At 37.7% G+C, this 14,733-nt stretch overlaps 1 protein-coding gene across 6 annotated transcripts in view; it reads left to right on the forward strand.

Moving 5' to 3' along the window:
* Positions 1-14,733, forward strand: part of NSRP1 (nuclear speckle splicing regulatory protein 1) — a 68,025-nt gene that overhangs the window by 41,403 nt on the left and 11,889 nt on the right. For 5 of the 6 annotated variants that reach the window (XM_010367956.2, XM_010367957.2, XM_030922927.1 and 2 more), the window contains one exon: positions 12,134-12,190. In XM_010367956.2, coding sequence (XP_010366258.1) covers positions 12,134-12,190 — 57 coding nt within the window. Of the gene's footprint in view, positions 1-7,650; positions 7,671-12,133; positions 12,191-14,733 lie in introns of those variants that run through there. The other variant, XM_030922929.1, reaches the window with a different exon arrangement.

Consider the following 14,733-nt stretch of genomic DNA (forward strand, 5'->3'; position numbering starts at 1 on the left):
TTCTTCCTGATTCAATCTTGATAGGTTGTATGTGTCCAAGAATTTGTCCGTTTCCTTTAGGTTTTCCAGTTTGTTGGTGTATAGTAGTTCATAGTAGTCTCTGATGATCTTTTGTATTTCTGTAGTATCAGTTGTAATGTCTCCTTTTTCATTTCTGATTTTGTTTGAGTTCTTGGTTGGTCTAGAAACATAATTTTGTAAAATGGTTTTCTTGTTAAACACTTGAACCATCATTCTTGATCATCTGATGTGTAGAAGACACTGTACTGGATACTACTGGTAGTAAGTAGAAGGCTGAATAAGATAGATCTCTGCACTCAAGGATATTTATTATACATTATGAAAATGAATTTATAGATAATTCAAGTTAAAACTAAAATATCTTCACTTCTGAGAGAAGCTAAAATTTCAGAAGCTACTAAGGGGCTTTGTTAGGATTAGGGCCTTTTCTCATGCGTAACCAGGAATGAAAGACAGCCTTACTTTGAGAAGACCATTAACAGGTGAATGGATAAACAATTTGTGCCATGTTTATACAATGGAAACACTACTTGGCAAGAAAGAACAGACTTGATACATGATGTGAATTAATCTCAAACTATGCTGAAAGAAGTAGATAACCCCCCCATACAAAGTATATATGTTTCCGGGTTTTGGCTATTACAAGTAAACTGGCTATAAACATTTGTATACAATTCTTTATGTGTACATAGGCTTTCATTTCTCTTAGGTAAATACCTATGCATGGAATGGCTGGGTCGTTTAAGGTGTGTGTTTAAATAGTCATTTTTCTAATTATTAGAAATGTCACTTCTTTCTTATACTAGTTTTCCATATATGCTTGTTTTCATTTTTGTCTCTTGTCTGTGGATCTGCTTTGTACTGTATTAGCACTATTATATATACTGTTTTAATTTCTATGGCTTTATAATATATCTAATGCATATTTTGGGAAAATTTTTACCCTGTTGCTTTCCTATGGAATTGTTTCAAACAGATACATTTTTAGTTTACTTGCCTATTCTTCAAAACCTAAATGTTTGAATATTAAAGAAAAATGTGGAAAACAGAAAGTTTTCCTTTTATGATGAGGTACAGTATTGTAAGACAGTTAGATTATGAGAATCTTGTCCTGTGAATGGGATTTGAGTCATCAGTGGTGAACTGTTGAAGTATGACTTGTCAAAGATGATACATTCAGATCCTTTTGGATAGGAAGTGTAATTTTTCTTTTGTTCGTATTTAGAACCATTCTAAAAACACAGCTATGAATGAAGTGATCTCTCTGTAACATTTTCTCTGTCACATTTTTATATTGTAAGAGTATGTCTTTGCTTGCCAGTATACCTTGCCAGGGTTGAGTAATATCATTTTTAAAATCTTTACCAACATGATAGGTGATAAAAGTTAATATTTTTATTTTCACCTCTGTAGTTATTGCTAAGATTGAATATTTTTAATATAGTTAAGAGTCATGTATATTTTCTCTAAATTTTCTCTTCATAGCCTTGTCTTTTTTTTTTTTTTTTTTTTTTTTGAGACGGAGTCTTACTTTGTCACCCAGGCTGGAGTGCAGTGGTGCGATCTCAGCTCACTGCAACCTCTGTCTCCCAGGTTCAGGCGATTCTCCTGCCTCAGCCTCCCGAGTAGCTGGGACTACAGGCGTGTACCACCATGCCTGGCTAATTTTTTTTTTTTTATTTTTAGTAAAGATGGGGTTTCACCCTGTTAGCCAGGATGGTCTTGATCTCCCTACCTCATGATCCGCCCACCTCAGCCTCCCAAAGTGCTGGGATTACAGGCATGAGCCACTGCACCTGGCCAGCTGTGTCTGTTTTTTTCTGTTGCAGTGTTTGTCTTAGGTCTGAGCTTATGTAATGAAAATGTTAGGTACTCATCACAGCTCTTAAACTGTGTACTTACAAGAGTTGTGTGAATATGGACAAAGAAGGCCCCTAGTAGAGATTGCTGAGTTATAAGACTTTTAATAAATGATCTGTTGCTAAGTTTAACAAAGAACAAAAGAACAGGAAGTTCTCAGAGCACAACAGAAAATTTTAGCCGTGAGCCATTTTGAAAGAAGGATTGGTTCTTGAACTGTTTTTGTTTAGCTAAGAGCCATTTTGGATAATTGGGTAGGTACAATTTTATTTAAGAAAGAAGCTCATATGTCCCATTGTGCTTTATTAGTTATGGAATAATTATTTCTGCAAAAAGAAAAAATTCAGAACCCATTACCAAATTTTTGTGTTAAAATAAATTTATGATTGAAGGTAATTTAATAATATAAATAATGGTCTAGTATCTATAATTTTTTCAGTGTCATTAGACTATATTTTGTTTCCTGGTGAAGGAGTACCAATAATACAGACCTAATTCCTTTTTTTTTTTTTTTTTGAGACCGAGTCTCACTCTGTCATCCAGATTGGAGTGCAGTGGCATGATCTCAGCTCACTGCAACCTCTGCTTCCCGGGTTCAAGCAATTCTCCTGCCTCAGCCTCCTGAGTAGCTGGGATTACAGGCACATGCCACCATGCCTGGCTAATTTTTTTTTTTTTTTTTTAGTGGAAACGGGACTTTACCATTTTGGCCAGGCTGGTCTCGAACTCCTGAGCTCAAGTTTTCTGCCCACCTCGGTCTCCCAAAGTGCTGGCATTACAGCATGTGCCACCACACGCAGCTAATTTTTTTTTTTTTTTTTTTTTTTTTGTATTTTTAGTAGAGACGAGGTTTCACAGCCAGCCTGGTCTCGAACTCCTGAGCTTAAGCAGTCCACCCTCCTTGGCCTCTCAAAGTGCTGGGATTACAGGCGTGAGCCACTGTGCCCGGCCCTATTTCTTTTCTGATGGTTACTACCGCCCAGGAGGTAATCGATTTTAAATTGTATAGTGACACAACAAAGGTCGATAGTCTTGTATTTTCTCTTCGATTTATCTGAGCTAATTGTAAAGGTTTTTTATTTTTTTTTGTAAGTCTCCCTTTTAGGTCATATCTGACTGCTATTCAAAATGAAGCAAGTATTAGATTGATTAAATAATTTTTATTCTCTACACAGAACAATGGAGGGAGAAGAAAGCTAAGAAATGTAGTTGCAATGTTTTTCTTAATTCTGCAGTTTATGGTGCCTATACTTTGACCACTTTTTGTTTTTTTTGTTTTGTTTGGTTTGGTTTGGTTTTTGAGATAGAGTCTCCCTCTGTCACTCAGGCTAGAGTGCAGTGGCGCGATCTCCGCTCACTGCAACCTCCACCACCTGGGTTCAAGCAATTCTGCCTCAGCCTCCCCGTGTAGCTGGGACTACAGGCGCGCACCACCATTCCCAACTAATTTTTTTTGTATTTTTAGTAGAACCGAGGTTTCACCATGTTGGCAAGGCTGGTCTTGAACTCTTGACCTCAGGTGATCTGCCCACCTCCACCTCCCAAAGTGCTGGGATTACGGGCATGAGCCACTGCACCCGGCCAGTGACCACATTTTTAGCCCTTATAATGTGTATGTGTGTGCGTGCGTGTGCGTGTGTGCGAAGTATTGTTTATGTTAATTTTGTTTGTAAAATAGACCAGCCACTTTCTTCCCCTTTTTTGTGGGTTCCTTTCTTATTTGGAATTAAAGCTAACTGGAACCTACTAACTCTTAGACATAAATTTAAATGTTGACCAAATATGGCTCCTTTCCCACTAGATTGTAATCTTTTTGTAGTACCTAGTCTAAGTGCTGTCCACATGTTAGGCTCTCAGCATGTTTACTGAATTAAGTTTAAACATTTGGAAGGAGCTGCTACTTCAGGTTTTTGGAAAGGTATTTTCCTGAGATTTTGATGAAGAACCTATCTTGAAATATTAGTGTGTTTTTTGTACTTTTGCAAAAGTTCTAATGTTTGCATTTGAACCTGTTTGTTTATAAGTTGATTTTTTTTTCCTTTGAGATAAAGTCCCTTATAGGAAGTAAATTTTGTCTCCCTAAATTTAAAACTAATGATTTTATTAGAAGGCACCATTGGCTGAGCATGGTGGCTTATGCCTGTAATCCCAGCACTTTAGGAGGCAAAGGCGGGAGGATTACTTGAGCCCAGGGGTTTGAGATCAGCCTGGGCAACAAAGTAAGACCCTGTCTCTACAAAAAAATTTAAAAATTAGCTGGATGTGGTGACATACATCTGTAGTCCTAGCTAGTCCAGAAGCTGAGGCAGGAAGATTGCTTGAGCCCGGGAAGTTGAGGCTGCAGTGAGCTGTAATCATGCCACTGCACTCGAGCCTGGACAACAGAGCAGGACCCTGTCTCAAAAAAAAAGAAAAAAGAAGCCACTTCTAATGAATATTCTCCTGTGTTACACTGCAAACTGGTCCTCAGGCATAGAATTAGAATAATTGTCTACCTACTAATTCTGAAGTGAGTCAATTAATGACTGTGTTGTGTGGTTTGGTCACGTTCAGCCTTAATCTTTTTTTAAACAGCTGTTTTTCCCTAAATAACTTGTAAGTTAAGATATTTTGTGGCAAGAACGAAATGTTTTTGCAATCTTTATACTAAGCAAAATACAAAATATCCTTGAAAATAATGCTGATAGAAAAGATCCAATCTCAAAAGGATTTACTGCATAATTCAATTTATTTAACATTCGTCAAACACAGAGATAATGGTTGCCAGGGATTAGAGACAGTGGAGGAAGGATGAGTACGGCTTATAAAGGAGTGGTGCAAAGGAGTATTGTGGTGACTGGTACAATTAAGTGTCTTGATTGTGGTGGTAGTTACATGAAGTTATGTGTTATAAAATGGCATGGGACTACACACATACACGCACAGATGTATATGTATAAAAATGGTGAAATCTGAATAAGCAGTGTGTGTGTACCAGTGTCAGTTCCCTGGTGTTGATATTGTACTCTATGCAACTTACTAACAATGGGAGAGTTTAGGTAAAGGGTACGCAGTACTTAACTGTACATTTCTTTGAAGTTTAAAAATACGCTTTTTTAAACAAGTACTTCCCCTTCTCACCCCAAACCAGGGCAATTATTAAAAGCAAATGTCTGTTCATTTGGCGTGTCCTTGGTATCTTGCCATTTGATTATAGCAGCACAGCAGAGGATACCCTCAGAGGAGAATACTCTAATCTACTCGTGTTTGGGGGCAGTGTATTTTTGTTTATGAAGAATTCCTAGTAAAGCCACTATCAGTTCTAGAAAACCCATTTCTAGTTATGCTACAGCTCCCATGGTTAATTAAGTATTCAAATATGTGCATCCTACATTTTCCTGTTTATGGACATACTGAATATAAAACCTTAAAGAATCTTAACACAAAAGAAAACATATACAGCCTTTTAAATATTCAGCAGAATAGATTTTTCTAATTCAGTGGATGGAAATATAATTATATTAATGTCACTTCAAATAAATACCAACCTTACATTTTATTAAGCACACTGATAAATATACTGTAAAGAGGAATATTGTTTGCATGCTTTTCTGGTGAATAATTTTTTTTTTTTTTTTTGAGACGGAGTCTCACTCTGTCGCCCAGGCTGGAGTGCAGTGGCCAGATCTCAGCTCACTGCAAGCTCTGCCTCCCAGGTTCACGCCATTCTCCTGCCTCAGCCTCCCGAGTAGCTGGGACTACAGGCGCCCGCCACCTCGCCCGGCTAGTTTTTTGTATTTTTTAGTAGAGACGGGGTTTCACAGTGTTAGCCAGGATGGTCTTGATCTCCTGACCTCGTGATCCGCCCGTCTCGGCCTCCCAAAGTGCTGGGATTACTGCCTTGAGCCACCGCGCCCGGCGAATAATTTTAACTATAATACTCCAAGAAAAAAAAAAGTATAGCTACTGTGTTCTCATAACTTAATTTTGATTTGTTTAAATATAAGCATTTCTTCAGCCATATATTTTTAAACAGGAACATAATAATAACAAAAATGGTAGCTAACCTTTGTGAGGTAGGTACTAATATATAGATGAGGAAACTGAAACAGGAAGAAATTAGCATACCTAGAATAACAAGCTAGCAAGAGAGAGAACAGTTGTAGACTGTTTCTGAGCCTACACTTGTGAACGTTATTCTGTACGTCCTCCTTATGCTATACAGTATAGGAACTCTGAAGTTAGAGATTAATAATCTTTGCAGTTATATTTAAATTTTGTTTTATTCATAGGACACACGTGAAATCTATTTCTTCTCTTGCTGAGTTCAGTAAGATCAACCCTTCCCTGATTTAAAAGTTCTCTTAAAATTTGTGTTAGTATTTTTGAAAAATTTATACAAGTTTATGGGGGTACCTGTGAGATTTTGTTACATGTATATAATGTTTAAGGATCAAGTCGGCAATTAGTGTTTGTTACCCAAGTACAATACGTTTCTGTTAAGTATAGTCACCCTGGCTGGGCGCAGTGGCTCATGCCGGTAATCCCAACACTTTGGGAGGCCGAGGTAGGCAGATCACTTGAGGCCAGGAGTTTGAGACCAGCCTAGCCATCATGGTGGAACCCCATCTCTACTAAAAATACAAAAAAATTAGCCAGGCGTGGTGGTGCGCACTTGTAATCCCAGCTACTTGGGAGGCTGAGGCAGGAGAATTGCTTGAACCCGGGAGGCAGAGGTTTCAGTGAGCTGAAATCACACCACTGCACTCCAGCCTGGGCAGCAGAGCAAGACTCCATCTCAAACAAACAAACAAAAAGGATAGTCACCTTACTCTTCTGTCAAACACTGAATATATTCCTTCTATCTTACTGTGTGTTTGTACCCTTTAACCAGCTTCTCTTCATCCTCCCCACTTCCCTCACTTACCCTTCTCAGTCTCTGTTATCTACCTTTTCACCCTACCTCCATGTGATCAAATTTATTTTAGCTCCCACATGCAATTGAGAACATATGATGTTTATCTTTTTGTGTGTGGCTTATTTTACTTAAGATAATGACCTCAAGTTCCTTCCATGTTGCTGTAAATGACATGGTTTCATTCTTTTTATGGCCAAATACTATTCTGTTGTGTATGTATACTGTATTAGTATTTTAAGGATACCTCTAAAAATGTTAAAAGACTTGACCTTTAAAAACATAAGATCTGGCCAGTCACGGTGGCTCACACCTGTAATCCCAGCACTTTGGGAGGCCAAGGCCGGCAGATCATGAGGTCAGGAGTTTGAGATCACCCTGACCAGTATGGTGAAACCTGTCTCTACTAAAAATACAAAAATTAGCTGGGCATGGTGGTGCGCGCCTGTAATCCCAGCTACTCAGGAGGCTGAAGCAGGAAAATCACTTGAATCCTGGAGGCAGAGGTTGCAGTGAGCCGAGATTGCGCCACTGCACTCCAGCCTGGACCACAGAGCGAGACTCCATCTCAAAAAAAAAAAAAAAAAAAAAAAAAGATCTTACTGATTTTTGCCTTTAATTGTACTAGTTATTTTTCTGTCTGATCTGAATCTAGATGAGTTTTTTATGTTATATAGAAGATCATTTTATGTATTTTTATGTAGGGTTACTATTATAGAAAAAAAAAAAGAGTTTTACTGCTACTCTTTTAAGTTTTTTGTATTTGTTTAAACAGGTTTTTGGCGTTTTAATCATCATCCTTAGTAGTCATTCATTGTTAAAGTACCTTTATTTGGAAAACTGAGAATCAAATGACCTTCAGAAGAAGATTGTCAATCTTTCCTGACTTTTTCAGGTTAGGTTCAGAGTTATCCACTGAGGCTGTTGAATTCCAGGGATATAAGTTTGTGAATAGAATATGTAAAACTATTGCACTCCTTCCATTATGTTACCTTCCTGTGTAAGTAGTAACAGCTTGTTTTTTCAACAGTCTTATTTCATTCTTCTAAACAGCTGTAAACATAGAAACAAAATCTTTCGAGATGTCTCAAAATAGATATGGATTACATTGGAAAGGCCTTTCCCAGTCTGCTTATTCTATACTTTATAAAAATCTGAAAAGGTATAGCCTTGTGTTTTTCTTTCCCAAGTTTTCTTTTTGAAAGTTATTTTATTTCTCTGAGTATCCTCCATAATAACCAAGTTATATAGTTTAGATTAAAGCATCCAGTTTGAAAAGGCAGCAGGTAAACTCTGACAGATTAAAGGTGACAGACTGAAGGAGAAGATAGGAAAAACTAATAAAAGCAAGTAAAAGAGGAAAACATCCAGCATTTGGAGATGTATTCTCAGTCAGTCCTGAAGACATCAACTCAGTGATCAAGAAAAATATTTCTCATTCATACTAATTAGAAATACAGACATGAAAATACATTGGAGGCCGGGCGCGGTGGCTCAAGCCTGTAATCCCAGCACTTTGGGAGGCCGAGACGGGCGGATCACGAGGTCAGGAGATCGAGACCATCCTGGCTAATACGGTGAAACCCCGTCTCTACTAAAAAATACAAAAAACCAGCCGGGCGACGAGGCGGGCGCCTGTAGTCCCAGCTACTCGGGAGGCTGAGGCAGGAGAATGGCGTCAACCCGGGAGGCGGAGCTTGCAGTGAGCTGAGAGCCGGCCACTGCACTCCAGCCTGGGCGGCAGAGCAAGACTCCGTCTCAAAAAAAAAAAAAAAAGAAAATACATTGGAAATATTTACTGTTACTTTCAGTTTTGGTATTTAAAATTGATATTCTAATGAATGAAAGTGTCATATTACATGTAACAAATTTGCATTAAATGAGTAATACATGTAATACACAGCTAGTGTACTTAGCATAGCACCTCACTCAATAAATGTTAGCAGCTGTTACTGCTTTTGTTACCAACATCTTTCCCCCAGTTAGTCAGTTTACCATCACCTAAAATGTCTTTAGTTCTTTGCATACTTATTTAATTTATTAAATATGTACTATATTGTATGACCTTTGTGTATTAAATTTATTTGTCTGTGGTCTTAGAGAACTATTTTGTCCTGGTTATTACCATGAAAAAAAAAAGCACCGGCCGGGCGCGGTGGCTCAAGCCTGTAATCCCAGCACTTTGGGAGGCCAAGACGGGCGGATCACGAGGTCAGGAGATCGAGACCATCCTGGCTAACACGGTGAAACCTCGTCTCTACTAAAAAAATACAAAAAACTAGCCGGGCGAGGTGGTGGCGCCTGTAGTCCCAGCTACCTGGGAGGCTGAGGCAGGAGAATGGCGTGAACCCGGGAGGCGGAGCTTGCAGTGAGCTGAGATCCTCCGGCCACAGCACTCCAGCCCGGGTGACAGAGCGAGACTCCGTTTCAAAAAAAAGAAAAAGAAAAAAAAACAGCACCAATTGCTGATACAATACAACTGAAGATAGCAAATGTTAATAAGCTAGACTACTATAATTCTAGAGCTGAGGATTATATTTAAACATATATATGTTAATATGTTTAAACGTATATGTGTTTAATATATATGTTACTTACACATATGTTTTTATCTATATTTAAGACTTCATTTTTTTTTAAACAGCAGTTTTAGACAGCAAAATTGAGATGGACAGGGATAACCCATGTGGCCCTAGCCATAAAAAGATGTAATTCACATAGCATAAAATTCACCCTTTATACAGTTCAGTGTCAGTATATTTGCAAATCCTGATACTTTAAAAAAATTTTTATTGTGCATATTTAAGGTATGTAACAATGTTACGGGATATAGATGATAAAAAGGTTACTACAGTAAAGCAAATTAACATATCCATTATCTTACATACTTTTTTTTATTTCTGTGGCAAGAGCAGCTACAATTTACTCATTTAGCATGAATACCATATATAGTACAATTTTATTACGTATTGTCCTCATGTGGTACATCAGATCTGTATACTTGTTCAATCCCTGCCTCTCCCCATTTCCTCCCACCCCACCCCTAGTAACCATTGTTCTTAAGTTCTTTATCTCTGTGAGAGATTCCACTTACAAGTGATGTCAGGTACTATTTTTCTTTTTGTGTTTGGCTTACCATGTAGCATAATGTCCTCCAGGTTCATTCATGTTGTGGCAAATGGCAGGATCTCCTTTTTAAAGGCTGAATAATACTCCATCATACATATGTACCACCGTTTCTTTATCCATTCATTTGTCAGTGAACACTTAGGTTGTTTCCATACCTGGCTATTGCAAATAATGCTGCAGTGAACATGGGAGTGAACATGATACCTTTACCAGGTGGCGACTTCATTTCCTTTGACTATATGCCAAGAGGGATTGCTAGGCTGTATGGTAGTTCTATTTTTAATTTGTTTATAAACCTCCATACTGTTTTCCATATTGACTGTACCTAAATTCCCTTTTCTGACACCATGCTAACCTTTTGTAATTTTCTGACTTTTTTATAATAGCCATTCTAACAGGTCTGAGATGTTATCTCATAGTGGTTCTGATTTACATTTCCCTGATGATTAAAGCCTGATACTTTTAAGGAAACATATTTTTCTTAAGTATTTTTTTTTCTTAGCTGTATGTAATCTTTACTTTTGCCCATGGGATGACTACTTCCTGTCTTCCTCTTGCATTCTTTTACATTTTTATTCTCTTTGATTCTCATCTAATGTCATATCTCTTTTGGAAAGGGACTCTTGATTCTTCATATACATCTAGTTGCCTTTTCTGCCCTGGGCTTCCCAGCCCTTTGTTTATTCCTTTATTATATTGCTTATCATATTTATATTGTAATTGCCTTCTTTTTTTTTTTGAGGTGGAGCCTGGTTCTGTTGCCCAGGCTGGAGTGCAGTGGCACAATCTCGGCTCACTGCAACGTCTGCGTCCCAGGTTCAAGTGATTCTCATGTCTCAACCTTCCAAGTAGCTGGGATTACAAGTGTGCTCCAACACTCCCGGCTCATTTTTGTATTTTTAGTAGAGATCGGGTTTCAACATGTTGGCCAGACTGGTCTCAAACTCCTGGCCTTAAGTGATCCACCCGCCTCAGCCTCCCAAAGTGCTGGGATTACAGGCATGAGCCGCCGTGCCTGTCCATATATTATAATTATCTCTTTAATTGTCTTCCCTTTCAGACCATTTATCTGAAGCAAGATCTTGTTTCAGTCTCTGGCCTTAAGACAGAGACTGTTCTTGCTTTTTCACTATCCTCAGGACCTAAATATGCCTGGTATGGAAGGCTTTTCAGTACATAGTTTTTGAATGATTATAGCCACGAATAGTTACTGCTGTCCCTAAGCCTTAAGCATAAACTGAGAGCTTGATACACTATATTGAGTGGTGAATATTAAAATAATTTGCTTTTTGTAAGCTGGGAATCATACCATTTTAGTGTCGGAAGGTACCTGAAATATTATCTAGTCCAGTCTTTCCCCATTTCACACACTCAAACACTCTCTCTCTCTCTCTGTCTCTCATGTTCACGTGAAGCAAATTGAAATCCATAATTATGGTTGAATGACAGTAGTGAAGTTAGGATTAAAAATTCATGTTTCCTCATTTTTTCCTGTACCATTCTATTTTCTCTGACACCTTATAATCTATTCTAGGATTTACAATGCAAATTCATTTATTTCCTGAAGTTTAGGGGAGAAACCCTGAAAATGTTAGTTTAATTCGTATTATATCTTTTTACTTTTAGCTATAAGTAAGGCACCATTGCCAACCAGAAAACAGGTTGAGCATCCCAAATATGAAAATCGAAAATCTTGGCCGGGCGTGGTGGCTCAAGCCTGTAATCCCAGCACTTTGGGAGGCCGAGACGGGCGGATCATGAGGTCAGGAGATCGAGACCATCCTGGCTAATACGGTGAAACCCCGTCTCTACTAAAAAATACAAAAAACTAGCCGGGCGACGAGGCGGGCGCCTGTAGTCCCAGCTACTCGGGAGGCTGAGACAGGAGAATGGCGTGAACCCGGGAGGCGGAGCTTGCAGTGAGCTGAGAGCCAGCCACTGCACTCCAGCCTGGGCAGCAGAGCAAGACTCCGTCTCAAAAAAAAAAAAAAAGAAAGAAAATCCTAAATGTTCTAAAATCTAAAACTTTTTTGAGCACTAATGTGAAGCTCAGAGGAAATGCTCATTGGAGCATCAGACTTTCAGATTTGGGATGCTGAACCACTAAGCATTTTAAAAATCTGAAATACAAAACATTTCTGGTCCCACATATTTTAGATAGGGGACACTCGTACTGGAAAAGAAATTTTAAAGTTTTTTAAAAAGTGACAATATATTTCTGTTTGATAGACCTCCGTGAGTGAAAGCCTTCAGAGGGAAGCTGCTAAGAAGCAGGCCATGAAACAGGTAAGGTAGAAGACTGGGATAAGTGCATTCAGTGAAGCATTTTGGTTCATTATTAAGCATCAGTTTTAGTATCTAGGTGCTGAGACTAAAACAGAGTAGATTTAAGGAAAAACACAATGAAGAATTAGCTCCTTATTGCTGTGCTATAGATTAAACCAGTTCTGCTTGTAGGTGACTCATTAGTCTAATAATGGATTGTTTGGCCTGTTGTTATTTATTATTGAATTCTTGCTAGTGAGCTTACTTGGGAAAAAAAAACAAACCTTTTCACAATCAAAATGGTTTCACAAACTTATAATTATTTGAAACTCATCTGCCAAGAAAGAAGAATATCAGAGATAGATAAAAATATATAGACATAGAGATTTATTTATTTATTTATTTTTGAGATGGAGTCTTGCTCTGTTGCCCAGGCTGGAGTGCCGTGGTACACTCTCGGCTCACTGCAGTCTCCGTCTCCTGGGTTCAAGCAATTCTTCTGTCTCAGCCTCCCAAGTAGCTGGGACTAAAGGCGCATACCACCACGCCCAGCTAATTTTTGTGTTTTTAGTAGAGACGGGGTTTCACCATGTTGGTCAGGCTGTTCTGAAACCCCTGACCTCAGGTGATCCGCCCACCTCAGCCTCCCAAAGTGCTGGGATTACAGGTGTGAGCCACCGTGTCAGGCCTGATCATTGTAAAAGACTGTCTGGTACCTTAGTGTTTCCAAGTACTTTTTACTTACATTTATCTTTTACAATTCTCACAAACTTGCCCATAGTCCTGATTAAGAAATCTGAAACTCAGAAAGGATAAAGTGCTCCTTAAGATCATACTACTAAATATCAAACTAGGCCTGAAGACTTACTAATTTTTCTACTTCTATACTAGTATATCTTAGATTTTCTGCTATAGAATGTAATGAAATTAAACAATAGCAAGGTGCCTTCCTTTTTCATTTTAAATTATTTATCCTCCACATTAGCTTTATAATTTTTGATACTATTTCCTCTTTGTCTAACTGGAAACCTGCATAAAGGTAAGTTTATTAAGCACTTTATATGTGCCAGGCATCATATCAACTATGTTTAAGAATGATCTTTAATTCTTACAATAATTCTATGAGATAGATGCTTTTATAATCCTTATTTTGTAGTTAAGGAAATGAAAGCAAGAAGAATTTATGTGACTTGCAGTGAGACCACATAGTTAATAAATGGTAGGGCTGTGTTCAAAACTAGACAGTGAAACTTCAGAACCTAAGCTTTTAACTACTGTGTTTCACACCCTCCTGGAGGAATTGGCACAGAAGGATATATTTAGTCATTTTAAGATAATGTCGGAGTTTCACAGTGAAATATAATGTGTTAACTCAGCAGCCTCAGAATGATATAATATACACATAAAACATAAAAAAAATTATTTAATATAAACATTGTAGTGCTTTGAGTCAGAATTTTGGAGAGACCGTTAAATTCAACTTCCTCACTATGTAAATGGGAGACTTAGTTCTGGAGAGTTGGGTAACTTATCCACGATAATACAGGTATCTTGTTTTCCAGGATTATTTTAACATTTTATGCTGCCTTTTTTTCTTCACTTAAAGCATGAATCCCAAATCTAATTTTATTCTTAACTCTGTCTTGTTCAAGACACTTTATCTGTTTAGTGGGACTTTTTCATAGTTTGCTTGGAAATTAAGAATGCTGCTACAACTCTTATACCTTTCACCTGCTTTCTGCTGATTTTTTTCTCACACGTATATTACATACTCTTCCATTTGTTCCCCACTTGGTTGATTCAGCTTGTCAAGTGTCTTTATCCATACCAATTGAAACTATTTTTCATTTTACTATGAAGAATACTAGCTTGATTGCATTTACTGAATCTTAGAGAAAGTGCTCTTTAAAATGGGGTACTTTAAATGATTTTTTTCTTCTTTTATCAGAATCTCAAGTTTACAGAACCGATGATGGCAACATTATTGTTGTATTGCCTATTTCATTGGGAAAACTTTCAGTATGTCATCAGGAAATAAACATTTGCTGTAGGTCTCTGGTAGATATTTGATGCTAATCTAAGGAAATTGTTTTCTTAGTTTGAGGGTTTTGTTGTTTATTTGTTTAAATGGTGAACTATATACAGAAAGGATACTACTTCATGACCATGTTGGTTTTATACCAATAATGTGAAGTCAGCTTAACTTTAGAAAATCAATCACTGTGACTTCACATAAGTGGCACAAACCTAACATGAGCATAAAATGTTATCCTTTTCTTATATTGTTGCATTTGGCTTACTGAAGTTTTTGAGAGTTTTTAAGTATTGAAGATTTTTGCATCATAAGTGAGACTGGGCAAAAAAAAAATTTGATAATACCAAGGTTTAGTGAGCCTTATACTATGAGCTAATATAATACTGTATACATTTTGTTCGTTTCTACTTCATTTTCTGTCCTGACAGATTAGTGTTTTCTTCATTCTATTTTCTTTGGGTTTATTTTGTTATTTTTTAACTGTTTGAGATGGGTGCATAGCTCTCTGTTTTCTGTTCTTTCTCTTTTC

Source organism: Rhinopithecus roxellana, chromosome 19, assembly GCF_007565055.1.
Source record: "Rhinopithecus roxellana isolate Shanxi Qingling chromosome 19, ASM756505v1, whole genome shotgun sequence".
Taxonomy (NCBI): Eukaryota; Metazoa; Chordata; class Mammalia; order Primates; family Cercopithecidae; genus Rhinopithecus; species Rhinopithecus roxellana.